The 24,575-nt window shown below is 45.2% G+C and overlaps 1 protein-coding gene across 1 annotated transcript in view; it reads left to right on the forward strand.

Annotated features, from left to right (window-relative positions):
• The window catches only part of LOC146817966 (uncharacterized), a 737,869-nt gene that overhangs the window by 362,117 nt on the left and 351,177 nt on the right, over positions 1 to 24,575 (forward strand). Inside the window, exon 6 of the mRNA XM_085611444.1 lies at positions 16,606 to 16,692. Coding sequence (XP_085467570.1) covers positions 16,606 to 16,692 — 87 coding nt within the window. The remainder of the gene's footprint in view (positions 1 to 16,605; positions 16,693 to 24,575) is intronic.

Genomic DNA, 24,575 nt, shown 5'->3' on the forward strand with positions numbered 1-24,575 from the left:
TTTCGGGGACACATTTTTAATGAGCCTGTTTTTTTTTGTATATCTTTCTTTCTTTCTTTCTTCTTTCTTTCTTTCTTTCTTTCTTTCTTTCTTTCTTTCTTTCTTTCTTTCTTTCTTTCTTCATTTATTCATTCATTGCAGTTTTATATTGCGCGAGCTCGACCCGAAGCTATTGGAGAGCCTCATATGAGCACCGGTGACATTATAACTGGTCAGATTCCCTTCGCGTTTCTTTATGTCGAACGTATTTTATTGTTGCTTTTGCTTGTGTTTGGAGTCGGGCCTATCAGCAAAAGAACTGCCGCGGGCGGCGTGGGTATGGGAGAAAGGAACGCGAGGCCTTCCTGCAAAAACCCCCTTTGCATGGGAAGCGCGAGGCAAGTGTCGGCACTGGGCAGGGTCCCCCGTCCGATGCTAATGAAGTGCCGAGGGACGCTTGCATCGCATCAGTATGCGCATAAAGTGCTGTCTGGCTCTGCCCTCAAATACACAAAACCAGCGCTTCAAAGGCAAGCCCTTCACGCCTCTCACTGGCCGCATCCTGAGCCCTTTATCCCGCTTTAAGAGCTTCCTTGGAATGATTTCCTCTCCCACCTCAGGACTAGTTTAACAGGCAAGTCCGAAGTAAAGTAGGATTAACTGACCACTGGGAGCAGCAGGACTCTCGGCTGGCTGAATGTCATGCGTGCCTGGTCCATACTTGCGAACACATTTTCGCTTATTTACGTTTACTCACACTGTCACACATATCATTATATATTGTGCATTTGCATTAGGCTTGGGCCCGTTTTTCCAGGGTTCTTTGCACCGTCCTAGTTTGGCACTTTTCTCTCCAAGGCCTTCATCTTCTAAAGTGCGCAGCCTAAATGAAATATTGAAATCGGGGTGGGGGGGGGGGGGGCATAACTTGGGTCACAACACTGGCTGAAGCTGAGTTGCTCTGCAATGGTTTCCACTTTTTTGAAAGAGCCCTTCTCCACTCCTTAACGGGAATTCTATTCAGACAATCTAAAATGGTTTTACAAAGGATTCAGTTGCAACATACGGACTTCTGGACACTGGGATACATGCGGGCATAGAAAAAAATAAGAAACAGTCTATTTCTTTAAAAAAAAAGTATCAGTAAAAGCCAACAAATACTATTGAGCACCATTGGCCGGTGGAGTTCCACTTCAGTTTCAACAGCAGAATATAGCTGGTAACTAAGGGACTTATTACGAGTTTGGTGGTCCTTCAGAGGACGCTGCAACTCGCCGTCCACTGTAGGATCGCCAAACCAGTGGTGCGATCGCCCTCCAGATCACGAGCTTCTGCCCGGTCTGGCAGGCAGTCCTGTGGCGGTTTGACAGCGGCAGTCTGGAGGCTCATAGAAGAGCCTAACATACAGAACGCCGCTCTCTGCATACATGCCACACCGTGCAGGAACTGGGGGTGGAAATTGAGGGGGGCACTACATGTGCAAAACCTGGGCCCTGAGGTGGCAGCGGGCACTATTAGGGCCGACTTAGTTGCCTCACTGCTATCCTTTTCATGATGGTCTCACCGCAATGGCAAGCGTGGTGGTGAGATCTACTCGAAATATGTTCAGCACTGTCGCTGCAACACCACCAGCATATTTCTGCCTCTGACTCCTACGCGAACGCCGCAGGATCCTTGCCAGTAACAGCGGTCCTGTGGCAGTCCGATAGCCGCAGTTATAATGCGGTGTGCCCACACTGCGGTGCTCGTCGGACCACCACCACGAGTCGAAATCGTAATCAGGCCCTAACATTGTGGGAAAAATATTGTAATGTCAAGAATAGTGGGGCTTATTATCAGAGGCAGGAATTATGTTTATTTTTTACTTTGTAGAAATTATTGATGTGAAATATATATTTATTTAATATAATTGCTTATGATATTTATTTTTGTTAATCTAATAGTTCTGATATCAATTGATTATTTTTAGTTTTTAATTTGTTTGAGTTTTATATGTATTAGATATTTTATCGGCTTTAGAGTTTTTTAAGAGTTCATTTTTTTTGCAGTTGTTGAATTTTGTAGTCGAGTTGTATGAACAGTGTTTTGATGTATATATATATATTTTGTTATTTGTTAATGCTTTCTAATTGGTAGTTGCTTAATTAATTATTTATGTAAATTATGTAAATCATTAGTTATTTAAAACCTTACTCATATTTTTCAAAAGTGGTTTTCCTTTTAATTTATTAGTTTTATTTCAAAGGGTATTTTAAGTGCTTTGTGTTTGTTATGTTTAATTTATTCTGATAATTCTATTATTTTTGTTTTTGTTTTTTTCTTTGACAGTTGTTGGGTTTGTAGGTGAATAGAGTGGGACATATATTATAAAAAAAGTTTGTCATTTATTAATATTTGTAATGGTTAGTTGGTTTCTCCGTTAATGATTTCAATTTTTATGTAATTATTTAATAGGTTGATAATATTTTCACGTAAAAAAATGTAATCGTAAATTTCATATATTAAGTAGTATTTTGAAGTCGTGTGCATGCGTGTTATGTTTAACTCTGCTATAATACTTACATTTCTTTATTTATGATTATATTATTTTTTTGGTGGGTCCTTGGATTTGTAGGTGGGTATGGATAGAAGCCTTTTATTATATATATGCTTCGTAATGTACTAATATTTGTATTTGTTAATTGGTTAATTAGTATATGAATTATATAAATTTTTTCATTTATTAGTTTGTTAATAATTATTTTCAATTGTTTTAATTCTTATTCAATATTGCATAGCTTCACTGATATTTGAGTTATATGTGTATCTTATGTTCAATATATCATGGTATTTAACTATTATCTATATTTTGTTTTCTATTTAATTTTTTGTGTGTTTTTGGGTTTGTAGGGTATTGCGGTGGGAAGTGTTTTTAAATATATATATATATATTACCACCTGGCTGTCGCCACTGTGTAGGTATAGTTAGGACCATGTTTCCATAGGAAAAGTATTTTTTATTTTCTCATAACTTTGGCACAGTTTGACAAATCTCCACAAAACTTTCCCAAAAAATGTTCATCCACATCAGCTCCTTCCTTGAAATTTTTTAAAGTAATCGATGAAGCAGGGGCCGAGATAAAGGGAGGTCCCAAAACACGTTTTATCCATTCAATTTTCCATTGAGATGCTGCAAAAGCGGCTGAATAGACCTATACCAAATTTGGCAGAACCATAGATGTTAGTGCAGAAAGAATGCTTTTTGTAATCCATTCAGTTTTTGAGAAATTACGGTTCAATGTTTTTGCATATATAGAGAAGCGAAGGGTCCAGAAGATGAGGTCTGATTGGCTGCTAACCACAAAGATGTGCTGCAGCCATTTTAGGTCTCTAGGGTCAGTCTACCTGTCCTATACAAAGATTAGAAAAACATATGGGGGAAGGGATACTTTACCACCATAGGCCTGGTTGGAGGGGGTCCCAGAGGAACCCCCTGACACCAAAAACAGCATTTTTTCAAAGCACCCTTTATGAGCGGATTTTACGATCTATGGTGGCGTCCTTTTCCTTTTTAAGCCCCCTGGGGTGGGTGAGGGCCCAGGAGGCTGACAGTTTGCCTTTTTATGCTTTTGCAGAGGGGGGGCATGTGTGGAACATTCCTCCCAGAGACATCTGAAGACCCCAGGGATCTCAACCCCCAGGGCGGATGGTCAATTAATAGGGAAGGGGATATGTGTCCCTCCTTCCGTGAACTTCCTGAAGGCCCCAGGGACCCTTTCCCCCTGGGCTGATCTCATTTTTTGGGAGAGGGGCATGAAACCCCCCTTACTAAACCATAGTACAGCCCTAGAGACGCCACCCCCAGGGCCCAAATGTTTTATTTGGCAAACTCTGTCTCCCAGCCCTGGTGGGAGCAGCAAACATTTCCTTTTCTTCCGAGCCCACAGCATGGGCAGGTAAGACCATTTGCAACCGCTGTGGGAGCACATCTGCTTCTGCAGGGCTGCAGTATAGTTGTTGCCTGCTGCCACCAGGATGGGTGCTTGCTGGTGTGCCGGCAGTGGACATGCACACCGCGCACTAATCTGGGTGCCCCGGGGGCGGCACCGTGCGCCCACCAAAAACAAAGAGTGTCCACCTTCCACTGGCACCCACAATGGTGTTGGCAGGAGAGCCTTTAGGGGCTGTGGGCCCATGTCACCCCCCACAGCACCCAAGAAAAAATTGTTGGAGCACCAAGACATCCCCCTGCATATGGGTTCAGTCTCTCGTTGCATTGGCCTGCAGGGGGGATGTCTAGCTCCTTTTTAAAATGCAGGCATGTTGCTGCTTGCACAGAGAAACAGAGCAGCTTTGAAGCAGGCACTCTGTATTTCCCTGAATATGCTGCCTCCAAGTCGCACTGTCCCTGCATGTAGGTCCTCACTATAACTTGCTATATGTTTTATCCTGCCTGGCGAGAGCATTTCTTAATCTTCCGCCAGACGGGTGCAAACAAGCCTTCACTGCCTTCAGCAGTGCGAGCAGGAAAGGTTAGTCTGCTCCAAGCTGGCAAGAGATTTTAAAAATGCTCCCACCGAGTTGGACTAGACTTCTGTTTTGCTGCCCGCATTCCTGTCATGTGCCCCCCTCCCCCAATGTTCATGGATTTGGCCCCGGGGGAGGGTTTCCCTGGAGCCTCTAAAGGCTTGGGGAGTGGGACCACACATCTTCCTCCTCTAATAATATATTTTTTGACCCCGGGTGATGGGGTCCCTGGGACCAGTAGTGGCTTGAGGAGGGGGTTGTGCAACCTCCTCCTCCGGCAGAAGGTTGGGGGCTTCCAGGGTGAGTTTGGATGGAGGGCCAAATCCATACTATGCACGGCCAAAGGCATGGCCCCTGCGAGGGGTTGGCCCCAGGGTAAGACAGCAGGGCAAACCCATGCCACATACGGCCAAAGGCCGTGTGCGACATTAGGTTGCTTGACTGCGAATGGCTGGCCACAGGGACTGACAGCAGCCATGCTATCCTACCAAGATATATATATATATTTCCACAGATACCGACCACACCTGAGACAAGCCTGCCATTATTACAAATCAACATTCTTTTGTAGTAAGGAACACCCTTTATTCTGCAAATCCACAATGGATTTTAGCTTCACAGAAGTCTAAAAATGTGCTTATCAATCATAGAAATAAATATAAGACTTGCATATTTTAAATAACAACCTATGTCTAATATATCTGCTAAAAAAGTTTTTGAAATGGATAATTTAGGTTTTTAATATACTTTTTAAAACTAGTTACTTTAATAGTGTTTTATTAAATGTTTTCAAGGTAGTTTGTCTATAGTTATCTAGTTCTTTTGATTGAATTAGTGTATTTATGTTATTTTTAGTTAGTGTCTCAATGGTAAATTTCACTCACAACGTTTGTAATTTAATTGAATGTTGCTTATTTTATTTTATAATACTTAGTGAGAACTCTCCCATTTCCAACAATTTCTATACTGTTGCTTACCTTGGAGTAGAAATAGTACACCTGACCTCCTCCAAAATACAGGACTTTCCACAAAGTTGTGCAGGTTAGAGTGGCAACAATAAATATAACCCCTACAAATTCCATCACTTTCCCAAAGAGAAAAATGTATTTTATAATTTTTGAAAAACAGCGATACAGTTAAGTTTTTAAAATGTTTTTGATCTGGTTATCAAATAATTAGGCCCTCATTACGACGTCGGGTGGACCGCTACCAATGACCGCTCAGTGGTGCTCCACCCCACATCTAGAGCAGCGGTCCGACCACCGGAATATTATCCCTGGGGGGCGGGGGTGGACAGTAATCCCTACAATGAAGGCAATTCCTGTGCAGCACCACTGTAGGGATTACGATGTCCATTTCCCACAGCCTTTACATGGCGGTCCCACCGTCATGGAAGGGCTGTTGGAAGGCGACTTTGGGGGACCCTATCAGGGATCTCATCCCCCGTGATCCACCGCTATGAAAGGCAGGGGGGCAGATGTGGAGCCAAAATGAATCGGATTCTGCAAGTCCGTATGACCGATTACGATGCTTCCCAACATCGTTCGGTCGGACTCGCATTGACTTCAATGGGAGCCTGTGTTCCGAACGAGGACACAGAATCCCATTGAAAAAAGGGGTGGTTGGAGAAAACCTTGTACCCCGTGGCGGGCACCCTATGGTGGCTGCCACATTGTGCATGGTTGGAAAGAGGGGTCCCTGGGGAACCACCTCAGGCTCCAACTAGACGCCTCTGGGTGAAGGGAGGCCTGCAACAGGCCCCCAAAAGACAGATTCCGATAGCCGTTTTGTGTCGGGCAGACCGAATCGGAACGGCTGTATGAGTGTCCTCAAAATATTCCAATAGGTGCTATAGTTTTTCTTGAATGGCCAAGTACAACGGACACTATTAATAAATCATAGTGGTTTATGACTTCTATCAGTGGTACATAGCTCAGGGCTCTTAGCTTTCATTTTAAATTTCCTATGCAGATTGTGCATTGGTAGTGTTGGTTTTTGGAGCCATCTCCATAAGACTTGAGTAAAATTATAATGTTTGTATGATGGCTTGTTCAGAGTTTATGATAATTGTCTTGTGGGTTACCATTATTGATTTTCTTTTTATTAATATTAGTAGTTTGTGGAGCTTTGCTTCTTGAAGGCTTGTTATGCCCCTTAACCCTTTCAGATACAAATCTTTACTTTATGGGGTTATATTTTAATTGATTTACTACAACCAAAATTACTAAAACATCCAGAATGTCTTAGGCTCTTATAAATTAATCTAAGACTGGGTACAGTGTTATAAAGAGATTGAGGGACGAACATGTTTTTATATTTTTTTATGATTATGGTTTTTAACTAACATTTTTTCAGTTATAATGTTTACTTCATTTTGGTGTTTTTCAGGTGTTTTCCTTTTATTGTGACTTACAGGGTCCTGATTTTTTTCACATTCAGTTTTCACTTTTTAATCCTTTTGGCCTGTCGTAGGGAACTATAAAGTAAAATACAAAAAGATAATTGTATATAGGTGTTTCGTTATTTAATATGTTTGTTATGATTGATGTATTAGGTTTATTTTGAAGCTAATTAATGTACTAATTAACTATGAGAAGTTTGAAGTGGTTATTTATAAGTGCCATCTGATGTTATGGAGATTCACGCTGGCTAAACGAGACATTGCTCGAAAGTGGAAGGCAGGGACTCCGCCATCGCTGTCAGCATGGAAAAATGGTCTTGATTTTAATATGGGTCTGGAGGTTCCTATTTTTAAAGCTTGAGGGTGTCCGCAGAAGCACTTTAAGATCTGGAGGAGGTGGGCAATTTATAGAGGCTTGTACCTAGAGCCCCCATCCATGGGGGATGTTGCTGTTATGGGTTAATTGGGCAGGAATGTGGTAGGGGATCTAGCGGGTCCAGCGGCATTTGTCATTTATGGGCGGGTGAATATCTGTTGTTCACTGTGTGGTGCAAGGACAGTGCACTGGATGGGGGGGGGGGTGTTTGTCTCTTTATTGTCTCTTTATTATTTCATTTCTGTAAAATGCATATATTAAAAGTCAACGCAATACTTCTATTGTATTGTGTAGCAGTCCGCCTCTTGGTACAGAGCTCTGCATTGCATTTGACGATTGACGCAATGAAAATTGTTGATAAAAAAAAAGAATTTTGAAGTGGTTTGCTGTTTTATTTTGCTGACGTATTTTCTGTTGACCTTTCCATCCAGACAGTCTCCTGTGAAGTTGGATTCAGGTATTGTAACTGCATGTACTAGCTTGGTTCATTCTTCTCTTCTTTATTGGTAGCCTTTTTTTTAATATTGCTTTGTTTCTCTTTGTTAACTGTTTTTCTGTTCAATTTGGTGGGTTAAATATCTTGGTAAGAGTTCCAATTGTTTTGACCTTTTATAAAAGATAATAATGTTTTTTTTCTCTCTGTAACTAAATATATTTTTTATTTTCATTTTTATTTTATGTCATAGTTTACTTACCAATATTTTGGTGTTCGATATTTAGTAAGTGTTTAATTGTTTTCACCGTGTCCTTAGTTTTTTACTTTCTGTATTTTTCCATTCAATAATTTTTGTTTTACCATATTTTCATTGACAATAGTTTTGTTGTCAATATTTTTGGTGTTTGTAGAGGAGTTTGAAAGCATTAGTACTAGGGTTATTAAAGTTTTTGGAATACTTTGATATCACAATGTTTTTTACTTGATATTTCATCAAACAACTGTAATTTTTCTAGAATCAACTGAACTTTTCACAATATCTGTCCACTAAATGCACAAATACCATACACGAGCAAGTTCATGCAGTAGTACATATCCTCAAGCAGTCCGCTGAAATTTCCATCAGTACTGGTGTTGGTTTCAGTATTTGCCATTTATAATACAATGGCGAGTAACCTGCTGATTTAACTGAATGCCCCTTTAAAGAGGGGCCAGGAAAGTGCATCATGGACCTCATTGAAACTCTCCGGTGGCCCCAAGTTCTATGTCAAGAGGCTGGCATTCAGCCAGGTCTGGCATTTTAGGCCTTGTATACTGGAGCTTGCAGTTGTACATGTGTTTTAAAGTTTCAGGGTGCTGACTGCCATTTACTACGGTCAAACCCATGACGTAGGGCCTGTTGATGGCTATGCAACAATGCTAACTGAAACAAAGCCCTGATAAATTAGCAATTATACAATTGTGTTTTATTCCAAATGGACTATGAAACATTCTCACCATCACTTCTTTTGAAATATATTCGTATTGCTACAGAAACCCCAGGATGTCCAGCATTAGTTATGAATAGCTCAGTCATGTCTTTTTTTTGTTCTACCCTCTGGTACTTATAGTTGTGAAATAAGTCCTGCATAAATTATACTTCCCTCATACAAATAAAAAATTTACTTCTTTCCCAATTCATGAGTTGTGGACGGCACTTCCACAGATACACTGCACCAGTGTTTGACCCATGACAATACTGACGTGTTTATTACTTTCACTGCTACCTTACGGCTACTTTTATTTTGTGACCATGTGGCAAGAATCCAGAGAACACTGCATTTTTTGTTTGTTTTTTTTGTTTGTAGATTTCCGCCTTTAAAAATGTATGGGGGATTGTCCCATGTCCCTGCTTCCTTTTGTTTTATGAGGACATGCCCCATGCCTATTTTTTAGGGGAAGTCCCCCATACACCCACCCTCTCTTGTCACCATGATGTGACATTTTGCCCCATGCATCTGTCATGTTATTTGTGAATGTGGTGGAGGGTAGGTGACAAAATGTCAGTTTGAGGTAAGGACATTGCACACAGGCTGCATACCTCACTGAAGGTCTCATATGGCCCACTCCGTTCTTACTTCCCCAATACATACCAACTGTTCCAATTCCCTTTACTTCACTGCGCATCCCCAACTGGAACTGCTCAAAATATCCAAATGGTCACCCCACCCTCCTCCAAATCTCCACATCTCCAGCATCCATCAAAACCCCTAAGGTGCCAGTTTCGATGTCAGACTGACCTGAGTCCGTCTGACATCGATCAACCGATTGCTTTTTTGACCCTGTCCCATATTTACAAGGATGGGACGGCATCAAAAACTAAGGCCAAGTAAAACCTGATCTTAGGATGGTGATATGAAGGAGAACTTATTAATTTCTTCTTGTATTTTGCTCTTTCTATGTGTGCTGCATTCTGCAGCACACATAGAAACAGTACATCGCCTTTAAAGATTGTTTATGTGCAGACACAGAGTTATGGTCTTACATCCAAATATTAGCCAATATTATCTATGAAGAAAAAACAAACATTTATCTAATAACAAATCCTCACCCACCACTCTCTCCTGAATCCAGATAATATAAAAAACATAGTATAGGGGATGTGTTACATATATAGTGCAGTCCAGGTGACCTGAAAATAAAGATTCTTGTTGTTACAAACAGTATCTAACCATGTGAAATGTGGAAGGGAACATTTCACCAGACCACGTATCAGATTTACCCTCTAAGTCCTGTAATATGATGTCCCAGAGGTCCAGAAGGGTGCCTTTAATATGTCTCCTTCTTACTGTTATTAATGTGGCTAGCTCAGTTTTCCACTGCTTCAAAACATCGTGCATCCTTTTGTGCTTCTTAGGGGCGTTCTTGGCTTTCCATTTCATTGCTTGGTTGCCCCTAACAATCACTAATGCCAAATCAATAAATCTGTAAGTCTATCTTTGAGGTTTAGTTCTATGAAGCAACCCCAAGAAACATTGCTGATGATTTAATGAAATTTCCAGATCCACAAGGTATTTAATGATATTTGATATGTTTCTCCGGTATGCTTGTGTGTGACAACATTCCCAGATCATATGATAAAATCTGGCTTCAACCGGTCGGCATCTTGAACACTAGTCATCTGCCCCTTATACATCTTTGAGATTCTATAAGGAGACTCATATTTCTGATACATGTAATTGATCTGGGTGAATTTAAATCTGGCATTTCTAGTGACAGATTTGGCATACTCCAAGACCTTTGTCTAATCATCACCTTACATCTCCTATCCCATGGATTACTCCCAAATCCGTCTAGTCCTGATGGTGCTAGCCTGGAAGGTTATAGCTAATAATGTACACAGAAAGGGCACTGTGTGAAAACTAGTCCCTAGTATAAGCAGCGTTGATAACACATCTGTTCGAGATGGCTCTGCAGGTAGACTAGGCCAGGTCCCCTTAAGTCTGAAACAATGCACTCTGTGCCATAAATAACCCTGCACTAAGATTGAATCGCTTAGTAAGAATATGAAACTGCATATACATATCATAAGCAAATATGACCCCCACAGTATGAATCCTACTCGCCTATCAAAAAACGTAGTAAGTAGGTCAACTTTCAGAAAATTCCACAGAGGTTCATTTTGGGCATACGTGTTGGTCTCACGAAAATGTGTGTATATCGAAGCCAGCATTGTTTAACCACCCTGAGTGGTTTTGGTAAATCTCTTAGAGGTATCACCAGTTTCTAGAAACACATTAAGCAGTGTGGAACCCCTAAGACATGATGTGATCACGGGTGTATCACGCTTGTATGACTCACCTATCTATCTTCCCAACGAGACCAATTGTGCTGACAGATAATATATTTCTAATGACAGTAATCTCCTAACCTCCATGAGTTGTGGTAACATCATTTTTCTTATCACCAATATCTTTGGTTTGTTAGCCGAGACTAAATCTGACCTAAAAAACAATTGTTTCATTGTTACCACAAGTGGCTGAAAAAAATATGAAAGTTCTGGTAATACCAATATCTTGACAATGGCCAACCTGCCCATCTGGAAAATGAAAAGCCCTTTCCAGAATCCCGCAGATGAACAAATTGAGGCAACTGCTATACCAAGAGTGCCTTGAATTAATTGTCCATCCTTGTGATTTATCCAGATGTAAAAGTGTCATGGGACCAAGATATCTTGATGTCCTTGTCCACCAAGGTCACTTAATCAAGAATGCATTGATAAGAAAAATCTAAACTTACTCCAATTTATCTCCAAACCCAAGACCTCCCCAAAATGTGACAGCACTGACACTATGTCTGGAAGACTCCTACTCGCATAACAGAGATACAATAATGCATCATCTGCATTTTGGGTAACAATTTGTGGATCGTTCATCGGAGTAATACCCCAGTCGTATGCTCTGTCTCAGAGTGCTTACTCCATCGCCAGTGCAAAAATCAGTGGAGAAAGTTGGCAGCCTGACAGGTACCCTTATAAACATTCCAACCTTCCGAGAAGGTCACTCCAGTTTGAACTTTTGCAATCAGCTTGGCGTACAATAATTTTACCTATTTCAAAAATCTTATCCCAATCCCATACAACACAACACATCGAACAGAAAGGACCAGGGTAAAGTATCAAAGGCCCTTCCTATTTCAAAACATACTACCTTCCACTACCCATATGTTTGTTACAAAGGAATAAACCACACTGGTCTAGATGCACCAAACAGCCAGCTGGGGCTGCCAGCCGATTGGCCAGTAATTTCCAGAGGCTTTGGTACTCTCTGTTGAGAATGAACAACTGTCTGTATGACTGGATGTCTAGTGGGCTCCATCCTGGCTTCAGGAGCACAAAAATCATCGACCAGCAAGTTGTTTCGTGTCGGACCCTTTTCTGAACTGCATCCTGGTACATTAACAGAAATTTGGGGACTAAATGGGCCCTATATAAATTGAATAAAAATCAGATAATTACACATCTGTACCAGTGTTTTTCCTTGTCCCAGCATATCAATAGTTGCATTAATTTATTATGTTGTTATGAGACCTTCTAACGATTCCCTCTGGGTAGCATTTAGTGTGGGTAAGGTCATGACCTGCACCTTTGTCTATGTATCGCAATGTCCTTCGGGCCGAATATAGTGACTTATAGAAGTATGTGAATACTCCATTAATTAATTTCTGTGTATGTACTATGTTGCTGTCAGCTATTGTTATGTAACAGAGTGGAAATTTATCGAAGGCAGCACGTAATACCCAAGCCAACATCTGCCCTGCTCTGTCATCTTCTGCATGTTGATGACTTAGGTACTCCTTAGAGTGGACACAACTCAAGCTCTCTACGAGGTTTAGATATTCTTTATGCATCTCTTCATTACACATAAATATGTCGGGCTGTGCATCATTGCCTTCTTGAGATCCTTGAGTACCTCTTCTTCATATCTGGTGCATAGTAGTCTGGTAGCCCCATATGCTGTTTTAAAGCACAGTCGTCTAATGATCACTTTAAAGGAGTTATGCTCCATGGATACATTATTAATCAACCCCTCATTCTCTTGAGAGTAATGAGTAATGCAGAACCCCACCACTTCCCTAAACACGGCATCCAAAGGGATCAAAAATGTAATCCCCATGTGGGGGATCAGAGTTTGACTCCTAAGTTCAGCATTAACATCAATGGACTGTGGTCCAATAGCCTACGGCCCAGATACTTCGCTCCACACAGCTCGTAATTTCCATTCAGCCTGGACAGAAATGTGTCTAGTCTGGCATGAAGATCATGCACCTGCGAATAAGAGGAGAACTCAGTGCTCTCCTGGTATTGGACCCTCCAGGTTTCAAATAAGTTCTGCTGTTTTGCCCATTCCCCAAAGTGCGATGCCAGGGACCTAGCATGGGAGCCTTACGGCAGTGATATAGATCTGTCTTTTACCACATCCATGACCATATTTTAGAGACCCATTCCATCACGTAAAATTTGTTTTGTGCCAACAACGTATAAGGATTAAGGGTTTCCAAATATCGAGTGTGATTAGCATTCAGTGCATACAAGCTTATCATCTTCAATATTCAAGTGTGTCGTATCTGCCTTAAAAGGCACTTCAGATGAGATCCATATTAGTGCACCTCTAATGAATGATGAATTCAGGTGTCATACAGCTGCCCATGCCATTTCTGTTGCAGTTTGATGATTTCCGTGCAGGTAAGACGTGTTTCCTGCAAGCATGCAACCTGGACCCTCTTGCGGCGCAGATAACTAATCACTTTGGCATTTCAATGGTGTGCCCAATACCCTAACATTCCAAGTTATACATTTAAGTATACATTTAGTATGTGTTGAATGTATAGGCAAAACTATGTGTTGGTGAAGAGTTTTTGAGTGTAGTGTTGCTCCCAATGTCTCTCCAAGAATGTATACAAAAAAGTGATGGATGGAATGCTTAAATAAATCTCCGCCACTGGTAATCACTCAGGCCGCATCCTAGTCCGTCATTATTTTGCACACCAAGTCACTTCAGTTTGGATCGACACATATGCAAACCAGTCTTGACTGTGCTCCAATGGGAACAGTCCAGGTAAAAATGCCAGACCAGGTTCTCCCTGAACCAGAATGTAAGCAACCCTGAACTGGTTTTGCTCTTATTAGAGCTCATTAGCCAGGTATAGCTTGGTTCTAGTGGCACGGTGTGCACAGGACCCACTTCTGGGCATACCTGTCCCATGTAGGGTATCACAAGCTTTGATCAGAGCTTCTGCCCATGTTCTCCATGTGTGATTAAATGGAATAGTTTCTTGGAAATTCCCCTTGAAAACTACTTTCATAAATCTTGATCACCTTCTGTCACTGATAGCTTCTGCTGACAACTTTGAAAACTGAATGGTGACATCAAGACTATTCATTGTGTTTCCATCTTGAAGAACCTGTCCGATTATTGACCAAAGGGTAATAAAGTTGACATCAATGACAAACAGATTGTCTTGATCAAAGACTTAACCCATTCACAGAGTAAATCATAACAGTACTGGCAGAGATCTCTGCCTAAACATACTTTGTGTTTTTTCCCCCCCAAGCACGCCTGGAAAGCTTCATCAGAGAAAATCCTGGGGAGATCCATCCCCCTTTCTATCAGCATCCTGGAAGGGGATTTTCTCCAACCCTTGGCCAGAGTAAATCTCTATAGCTGAGGTCCTGCCAACCATATTAAAGGTTTCCTCTCTGCTACAGTTTTCATGGCGGTTCCACTGCCATGAAAACTGTGGCGCAGAAGAAACAAAGAGGACCCTACAGGGCCCCTGCTGCCTCACGCCATGTGGATGCATGCCCACCAGTTCCTGCATGGCATGGACTTTACAGTCCATGCTGTGCAGAAACTGTTTTTGGCGTTCCCATTGCAGTGCCCATTTTCTGAGGCACCGGTGCCCATTTTCTGAGGCACTGCCATGGGAACGTAAAAAAAAAGCCCGCCAGACACGAAAAACACTCGTAATCTGGCAGGCAGCCCACCCACAGATTTGGTGGTGCAGCTGGGGGGGCGGACCCGGCGCCGCACCGCCAATCTCATAAGCACATTAAGTCACAAACATGACAGATATCTTGTCTGCTTTATTAAAAGTGCATTATATCATACGGAATTTGCAATAAGGTGGACGGCTTATCTGTCACAATTGTGATGGAGTACGCATCTGCCAAGCTCTAACTCAGGGTCTGTGATTCTAATAAATCATTATCTATTAACATTCTGCAACCATGAGCACTTTAAGTAAATAAGCATTGGCAAAGCCAATTGCTCTGCTGTCGACAGCCAGTACAATGCTTGCTTTGTTTTATCATGATTAATAGAAAAATATAGTGGCAGCTGACACCATGAAAATATGGTGAGGCATGATGCATAAAGGATTTGTCCTGACCGGTGTATCTCTGGCAGGAAAGGAGAGCAAAGGACGTCCTTCCTGCCTAGTAAACGCGAACCCAACCAATACTGGAGCTGCTCTCATGCTGTTTTCAGCATGAGAGCAGCTCCAGGATTGGTTGGAGCAGGCTAACCCAGCTCTCATTTTGAGGTTGGGTCATGTTCCAACTGGGTCTGCTTGGTCTACAGTGCGCATGTCATGCTGGCTGTTGCAAGACAGACAGCCAATCTGACATGCGCACTGCATGGGCATCAGTGCCATCCTGTAATTGCAGGATTAGCCCCGCACCCTAACCTCACTCTCAGACTGTACACAGAGTGAGCTGGGGGCAATTAAAATGGCATGGCAATGCCATTTTATTTGTTTTTACCTGCTGCACTTGCAGCAGGCAGGGTGACACTCCTCCACCCTTTAGGAGGAACCGCTCCTGGAAAAATGTATTGTTGGGGAGGATGCTGGACCATCATCAGTCTAAAAATAAACAGAAGCAGAAATCAAAAACACATGGCCATAGTAGTCTCTGGTACTGAAGGGATCTACTTTGTGTGTGTGTATGTACTCATTGTAAAAGGAAACATTATCCTCACTGGAAGTGAAGTGAGCCAATGGCCGAAGTTGGCTGACCCATTCCCTCCATGCTCATGCTGTAAAGGTTTGTAGAAAAATGTGAATGTCACAATAACAGACCAATAGATGTAGATGGCTGACCAAAAGACCCTAGAAATAAGCATATTGCACATATACTTTTAGTAAAATCAACATGTTTTGGCAAATGCCAGATCTAAAAATAAAGAATAGTTTTTAAAAAAGAACACTGAGTCAACTGGGTCAATATTCATGTGATGTGGTGTCCTGTGGCGCCATCAAGTTGAGAGGCAAACTAACTCTCTCTGGTCAATGGGTGAAATCATATGCAATGGGCGAAATTATGCCACGGCCTATAGGAGTTAGAAATATCCAACACGCCAACATCAAGTGTAGTGCAAATTAGGATTTCCAGGGTCAGGTACTTTGCTGCTGGACTAGTTTAGATGTTCTGCCCAGGAGGTTGGGGAGTGAGGGGTGAAGAGAGATCACATAATCCCAATTCTCTTTTCTTTCCTAAACTAAAGAGAGGTATTCTTCGCAGGCAGTAATTGCCGCTTCTAATGACACAAACTTGAAGGGGAATAGAAAAAAAAACTACAAACAGGTTTATGGTCTTATCTGCAAGGGTCTGCGGTTACAAACTGCTAAGCAAATGAAATGGCCCCTTGTTTCCTAAACCTGCATTGTGAGTGCAGTGTCAAAGCGCGGGAGGCGGGGCCAGAGCAGCGGGCACCGCGAGGGAACCCTGCTGGGTCCTAATTGGTCACCGCTGTCTTTAATGGCTTCCTGTGGCTGAGTGTTTGCTCGTCATTTGTTCTGTGCTGATGTTCCTTGGTTTCTGAAAACTTTAAAGCTGACTAAAATATTGTCTTCCTTTCTCTCTTCCAGGCTACCTCCGAGCAGCAACTGCCCCGTGTAAAGCTCTCCCACGAGCTGAAGTACTTGGAGGCAGTCCCAAAGTCCAATAACTACCTGGTATGCTCTTCATGCACAATTATTTTACAATTATTGACTTTTTTTGTATGTTTATCTCTATTCTTGCTAAATGGCTCAGAAAGCAAAGACCTCCGAGTTAAATTAAGTTGACCTATGTCGAAGGTATTTCACAGTTTGAATTATAGTGTCGTTTTCATGAAATATTAAAAGGTAAAAACGCAAAAGTTACTTTCATGTTTGTAGGGGGTGCATGGTTTTACGTTATTGTTCCTCGTCACCGACATATCATCGTCTTTCGAAGTAGATAACGAGAGGGTTGGTGTAAAACAGATGAAAGAAAGTTTTTATTTTCTATAGATTGGCAGATTGTTGCACTGTTTTTAGGAAGACAGACTAACTTTCAGTACAAAACTATACGGCAGATGTGCGTTTTGGTAACTAAATTGTTGACCGTGGAATAGGACTAGACTTCTAACCTTGGCTCTCAAACTGATCCTCATGGTGTCCTGAGCAAATCACTTCCGATGCCTCTGTACCACTGCCTGCAAAGCGGGGGTTCTTTAAGTGAAGCACAGCGCCATGATTTTTTTGCCAAAAATAGTCACTTATTTTGCTGCCATGGAAGACCTAAAATAGCATGCCCATTACAAAATTTGGGACACTGTGCCATGTAACAAAGGGTATAAAAACAGCACCACGGCAGGTAGTTTATCTATTCTGTTCCATGTCCTGTATTAAAATGAGACAATCCAATTCATTACAACGTATCTAAAGTATGTTTTATGGTTCCTTTGTTACATTTCAGTTTTCAAAGGTTTTTGGCAGACTGGAAGCCTTTCGGGAATAGCTGTTAAGGGTACCTCTCATACAAAAACTAACCCGGAACACTAAATACTCTATTGCAAATATCTTGGGCTTGGAGGACCCTTATTCACCATAGAAGCTTTGCTCCACAAAGGGGCTTGATTGCCGATGCCAGTAACTGCAAAGGTACCCGTCAGTTTTCGGATCCTGTCCCCAGACTGGCTATGGCCTGTGCACGGCCTGTGATGTGTCTAGACTTGGCTCCACTTATAAGCCAGAGACCCTGGTTGAAATTATAAAGGGTCGCATTTTAATTTACAAAGTTGCTAACACAGCAGTTTCAAAATAAATATTGAAATATGTTTGTTATGACCCAGTAATGATAACGTTAAAATTAATGAAGTCACGCAAAATAGGCTGAGGATGGGCAGTTCTGGGACCCTTTCCACTTCACTAAAAAAAATGATACACGAATTCTATATCTTTGTACAGTATGGGTGATATTTATTTACAACAAAAAGAATCAATGACTCCTTTCAATTTACAGTATACATTCATTAAAACTGATAACAATGTCACCCTAACACATGAATGTAAGATATGTAAAAAAAAAATCAGCAACTTTCAAATTAGATACTTATATAAATCAGAATGCAGCAAAATGTTTGTACATTTTTTAGGCCATTGTTGCCCGGAACGCATATCATAGTTTTGAAATGGGCCAATCCAAGATCCTTAGCAGTCTTTACCCTCACCAGCATGACCCTTAAAAACGAAGATGGAACAAACATCCTCGTGCTCGAGGGCCCAAACCGCCTTCGTATACCCATACTCTGAGGTCGATCTTTGGCAACCACCCTTACATGCTCCACCCTGGACCGGATTCTTTCTTTTGTCCCTAAGCCCCAGGGCCTGGGGCCACATGGGTCAGAAGCATGGACCCCAGTCTTATGTCCCTCAAAAGTACCAGCTCCTTTGTAGCCCACATTTGGAGGAAAACATGTTCATGCAGGGCCTCATCGTATTCCTCAAGATATAAAGTTCCCTAATAGTATTACTAGCCAGCTGGAGTACTAGCCCCGCCATCCCCCTCTACCAAAGAGGAAATCATAATACTCAAATAAATAAACTCCTCAAAGTAACAGCCATGGCCCATGCAGTTAAGAGCGGTGGGCTGGGGGCGGAGGGGGGTGGGATTTCGACAGACGATGACGAGGGAAAATTAATTATTTCTTTAAACCCCCCCCAACCTGCCCCACCGCTCTTACCTGCACGGGCCATGGCTGCAAACCAAACCCAGCTTAACTGGCACATATTTGCTCTGTCTTCTTCCCCCAAACGTTTTATAAAGAACAAGGGTACCCCAATATACGAACCTGGGGTGGTAAAGTGTGAAGAGAAACACAATGGTTCTAAATGGCCTAAAAAGGTCCAAGTTAGAAAAACCTTAAAAATGGGTAAGCGTATGAATAAAGGTTTTTTTAAATTAATTTTAAAGAGAAAGAGCGATAGTTAATATAGAGCAGGGACAAGAAGGTCACGGTATAACAGATATTTTATTACACAGTGAAACAAATTCAGGTGCTCACATACTCAGTGACAATAAGCGTGACATAGAAAGTGAAAGTGAACTTTAAAAGAAGACATCGCATTGACAACAAGAATTGAACCACTTTCTTTTTAACTTAATATGATGGGTTCATGTTGTAAGCGGTCGACGACCTTTCGAACTCAGTTAGTTGAGTTCATCTTCAGGACAAAAAAGTGAGCATCTATAATTGTCAATGTAGATATAAGGAAGGGGTCGAGTATATCAACTTGGAATATGGTAAATGGATCACGAGATTTCATGTGCAAATTAATGCATCATAGTGGGGCCCTTTGTCATAGCAGGAGGCTTGGGAAACCTTATGAATTCATTATATCGGGACCTCTGAGAGTCAGGTGCCGTGTGGATTTAATTTTTTCTACGCTGGAATTGCATTAAATGCTAGCCTCCCGGTAAGAAAAGAACGAGTCCTGTTCAAGTGCTGCTTGGCCTTGAACAGGACTCGTTCTTTTCTTACCGGGAGGCTAGCATTTTTTTTTTTTTTTTTTTTTTTTTGAAACCGTTTATTGCAGTTCGTAAAAGTTACAGGTATGGGCCTACAACCATCCGGCCGGCCGCTAGAATGACAAAAACATATTGCACACTTACAGTAAAAAGTCTCTAGGCAGTGCAGAGCAGTGAAACAGGAGTAATCAATGGTGCAGGCCACACAGCTCCAAGCCCACAGTACGGTTCCCTTTTCTTGAAACAAAACAACACCAAAAAACCACACCCGCAAGGCAACCCGCGATCCAAAATAACAGCACGTGCTCCATAAGTGGGGGATCCAAACCAGCAGCAGAACTCTGGAGAGGGGAATGGGAATAGATCAGGGACTGGGGGACCGCGCGCCCGCGGCTGAGGGAGGGGGGCCGTCTAGGGAGACGGAGCAGGCGAGGCAGCCGGTAGCAGTGGTGGCTCACAAATACCCCCGCGGTAGGCGTTCCAGGGGCCCCAGAGTTTCACCCACGCCCCAGGCTTACCTCTCGCCACATACACCACCTTTTCACGAAACATACACCAATCCATATGCTCTTTCCAGGCCGACACCGCAGGGGGCCTCTGGGATCCCCACAATTGAGCAATGTCGCGCTTGGCTATCATGTATCCCAGAGTCACCCACCGCGTCTGCGGGACCGAATAGTCATTCGGTTCCCATACATTCAGCAAGCATCTCCTCGCTTCAGGCAGCAGCGCAACACGCGTCACCACACGCAGGACCTCAAGCACACCACGCCAGAATCGTCCACCTTCGGGCACTCCCACAGTATATGCATGAAAGTCGCCAACGCACCACAGCCACGCTTACACATTCCGTCACCAGCAAAACCCATACGCAGAAGCCTTGGCCCCGTCACGTAAACCCGGTGAAGGATCTTGAGCTGGACGAAACGAAGGCGAGCCGGGATGGCCACCTCTTTCGGAGAGGCCACCGCGGAAATCCAATCCTCATCGTCCAGCTCCAGCCCGTCGGCAACCCAAGCCTCGCGGAGATTAGTCAGCAGGCACGATCTATCGTTGATCAGTTTTTTGTATATGAGGGAGATCGTACTGTCCGGGACATGGCCATCTAGGACTCTGTCCTCCAGGGGGGAAGACTCCGGAATGGATGCGACATCCGGGAAGACGGAGCCCAGCGCATGCCGGACCTGTAGGTACCGAAAGTACTCACTGCCCTGCAGCTGGAACTCCGCCTGCAGCGTCTCAAAAGTTTTGAATCCCCCCCTCGTCCAGAGATCTCCCACTGTGCTGATTCCGATCGTGTCCCACTTCTCGAAGCCCTTCGATGTCCACAGGGAGCCCAACCTCTCAGACGCATATAGCGGTGACGCCCGGGTCAAACGGTCCTTCCACCCCATAGCTGCATTAGCCGCGTGCCAGACACGCACCATGACACGCGTCGGCCCCGTCAGACGGGAGTCGGGCGCGCCAGAGTAGAGCACTCGATTGTAATCGCCACCGGGCAGGAGCATCTTATCCATCTCAAATGCCGGGTTCAAGGCGGGCCCGTAAAGGCCATGATTAATTGCAGCTAGTTGGGAGGCCCAGTAATACCGTTTAATGTCAGGGAGGGCGACCCCCCCGTCGTACCACGGGAGCGTCAATTTAGCCAGAGCAATGCGCGGCCTCCCGTCCCAGAACAGGCGCCGCTGGAGGCCCTCCACCTCACGGAAATAGCGTGCCGGGACCAAGTCCATAGTATTCTGGAGGGCGTAGAGGAAGCGTGGCAGGGACATCATTTTAAACAAGGCCGCTCGGCCGAGCGGCGAGAGCGGCAGACGCCGCCAGCGCACCACGTCCTCCCTCAAACGCCGGAGGGGGGGTAACAAATTCCGCTCATAGCGGGCCTCCGGGTCAAGAGTGATATAGATACCCAGGTACCGAAAACCTTGGGAGGCAATCTGGATCGGACAGTCCCGTGGTAAGGCCGGAGCCTCCCCGGAAAGCACATATACACAGGATTTCGCCCAGTTGATGACCAGGCCTGAGTTGCGACCGAATGAACTCAAAACATCCACCAGGACGATCAGTGATTTACGCGGGGAGGCGAGATACAGAAGGATATCGTCAGCATAGAGGGACACACGGTCCTCATGCTCGGGAGTCCAGCGGAGACCACGGATAGAAGGGTGCCACCGCAGCCACTCCGCCAGGGGCTCCAGGGCCAGAGCAAACAGAAGAGGCGACAGGGGGCAGCCCTGTCGCGTACCCCTCCCCAGCGCGAATGGGGCCGAGACTCGCCCATTCACTACGACCTGCGCCAATGGGCCCGAATATAGCAATTTGACCCAGCTAATGAAACCCGGGCCAAACCCGAATTTTGCCAGCATCGCCCAGATGTATGGCCATTCAAGCGTATCAAACGCCATGGTGGCGTCCAAGGACGCCAAGATGGCCGGCTCCCGCACAAATGGGACACGCGCGAGCACCCCGTGCAAGCGCCGCAGATTGAGCGCCGTGTTACGGTGCGGTATAAAGCCAGATTGGTCTTGGTGGACCAAATCGCCCACCACGCCAACCAACCTGTTGGCCAACACCTTGGCGAGGATTTTGGGCTCCGCGTTCAAAAGCGAAATCGGCCTATAGGATGTGACCCGTTCACGGGGCCTCCCCTCCTTGTGGATCACCACAATTGTGGCTAGACGCTGGTCCGGCGGGAGGGAACCCCGCGAGTGGGCCGCCAGGAACATCGCGCGCAGGTGGGGCGCCAACACATCCGGGCGTAGCTTGTAGAGCTCAATGGGAATACCATTGGGGCCCATGGCCTTGCCGGATGCAACCGAGCGAATAGCCAAGGCAATTTCGTCCGAGGTGGGAGGGGCGTCCAGCGAATCCCTGTCCTCCACCGTTAGGGAGGGCAGTGCGATGTCCCGAAGCAGGGCATGGGAGTCCGCCTCCGAGCAGGGGGAAACCGGGGAGTAGACTTCGCGGAAATAATCCGCGAAGCAGGAGACAATGGCTTCCGGCTCAGTGACACACGCACCATCAACACTCTCAATCAAAGGCACCACACGGCTCGCTCTCTCCCTCTTATCCAACCACGCAATCAATTTGCCAGCCTTATCACCCACATCATACAATCGCCCCTGCTGCTCTCTACTGAGGCCCCTGGCCGCCTCCGTGACGAGGGCCCGATAGGCCGCCTGCTTTAGGTGTAGAACATGCAACTTGTCGTCTGTTACCCCGCTTCCCAGGGCACCCTCCAGTTCTGCAATCTCGGCCTCTACCCGGGTCACCTCCTCCCGCTCGCGCCGCCGGGCATGGGAGATAAAGGAGAGGGCCTCCCCTCTAAGGACTACCTTGAAAGCCTCCCACAGGGAGATGGCCGAAGAGACCGACCCCACATTCTCATCGAAATATCGCTGTAGGGATTTGATCAAATCGGCACGAATGGTGGGGTCGCGCAAATACCATGCATTGATTGGGGCCACCCTGCCATCCCCCCTCGGGAAGACATCGAGATGCAACAACAATGGGGAGTGGTCTGAGATACCCCGCGCCAGATGGCGCACCTCCCCCACCCTCCCTGCGTGGGCCGCCGGGACAAGGATGTAATCAAGCCGCGAGAGGCTACCATGGGCACCCGAGTGGAAGGTGTACTGTCGCAATGCAGGATGCTTTAATCGCCAGCAATCCACCAGGCCCAGCGTGTCCAGAAGGCCGGGCAGCCACGCCTGTGCCCGGGGGAGGTCCCTAGGGGGATGGCGATCCATAGACCCAGAGGCTACCGCATTAAAATCCCCTCCAACCACCAGCAGGCCACTCGGAAGGTCCAGAAGGAGGCGCCCCAGGTCCGCAAATGTGGTGGCTTGTAACCCAGGCGGGACGTGCACTGATATAAAGATAAACACTCTACCCTCCATTCTTCCCACCAGAACCGTGTAGCGTCCCCTCTCATCATGGCGCACCTCATCAATCTCCAACGGGAGCGAGTTCTTGATCATAATACCCACCCCCCGCGAGCCCGAGGTGAAGCCAGAATGGGCCGCCAAACGATATCCCCGCCGGTTCATTGCATGAAAGGAGTTACCTATAAGGTGCGTCTCCTGCAGGAAGACAACATCTGGTGAAATACGTTTTAAGTACTGCAGGACCACACCACGCTTAATCCTATCCCCCAGGCCGTTAACGTTCCATGACAACACAGCCAAATCCCTACCCCCCATCATACGTCGAAACAATCGGTCGTCCCCCATCGAGCATCCTAAAAACAACAACATAGTAGCGGGTTTGCCCTGCGGTGCTAACAAACAACACACCCCCCCCACCCCCCGGTCCCAACAAAACTCCCCCCTCCCTGCACCCCTGCATGAGCCCAGACAGCCCCCCCAAAGTGCAGTGTGCCTGTCACCCCATAGCTAAAATACTAACTAGTCCCCCAGAGGAGGAGGGAAGCCCCCAACAGACCCCGCACGACCTCCATAGGAGGGGAAAATACGCAATCAATAAATGGTGAAGGAACAACGTCCAGAGCAAGGCCTATGCAGTCACCCCTCAATTCTGCTCCGGCGGGCCCTCCTCGCCAGCCGCGCCCCCCCCGCCCCCCCGGCCCCGATCTCCAGGCAGAGTGTCCAGCCAGTCCCCAGCCGCCTCGGGCCGGTCGAAGAAGTGCGTGCGACCATCCACCTCTACCCTCAGCTTAGCTGGAAAGAGCATTGAGTACTTGAGGTTCAGGTCCCTCAGGCGACGTTTAACACCAAGAAAGCTCTGCCGCTGCTTCTGGACCGCCGGGGTAAAGTCTGGGTAGAAATGTACCTCCATGTTGTCAAGCTTGACCGGTCCCTGTTGTCTGGAGGTCTGGAGGATAGCATCTCTGTCCCGGAAATTAAAAATCCGGGCAATGAGAGGCCGCGGCGGGGCACCAGTCTTAGGTCTGCCCCCGGGGACCCGGTGAGCACGCTCCACCGCAAAAAGCTTACTCAGCCCCCGGGGCTGGAGATGGGTCAGGATCAACTCTTCCACGAAAAGATCCGCCGCCTCCGCCTCTCGTCCCTCCGGCACCCCCACAATACGGACATTATTCCTCCGG

Source organism: Triturus cristatus, chromosome 6 (assembly GCF_964204655.1).
Source record: "Triturus cristatus chromosome 6, aTriCri1.1, whole genome shotgun sequence".
NCBI classification, from domain to species: domain Eukaryota; kingdom Metazoa; phylum Chordata; class Amphibia; order Caudata; family Salamandridae; genus Triturus; species Triturus cristatus.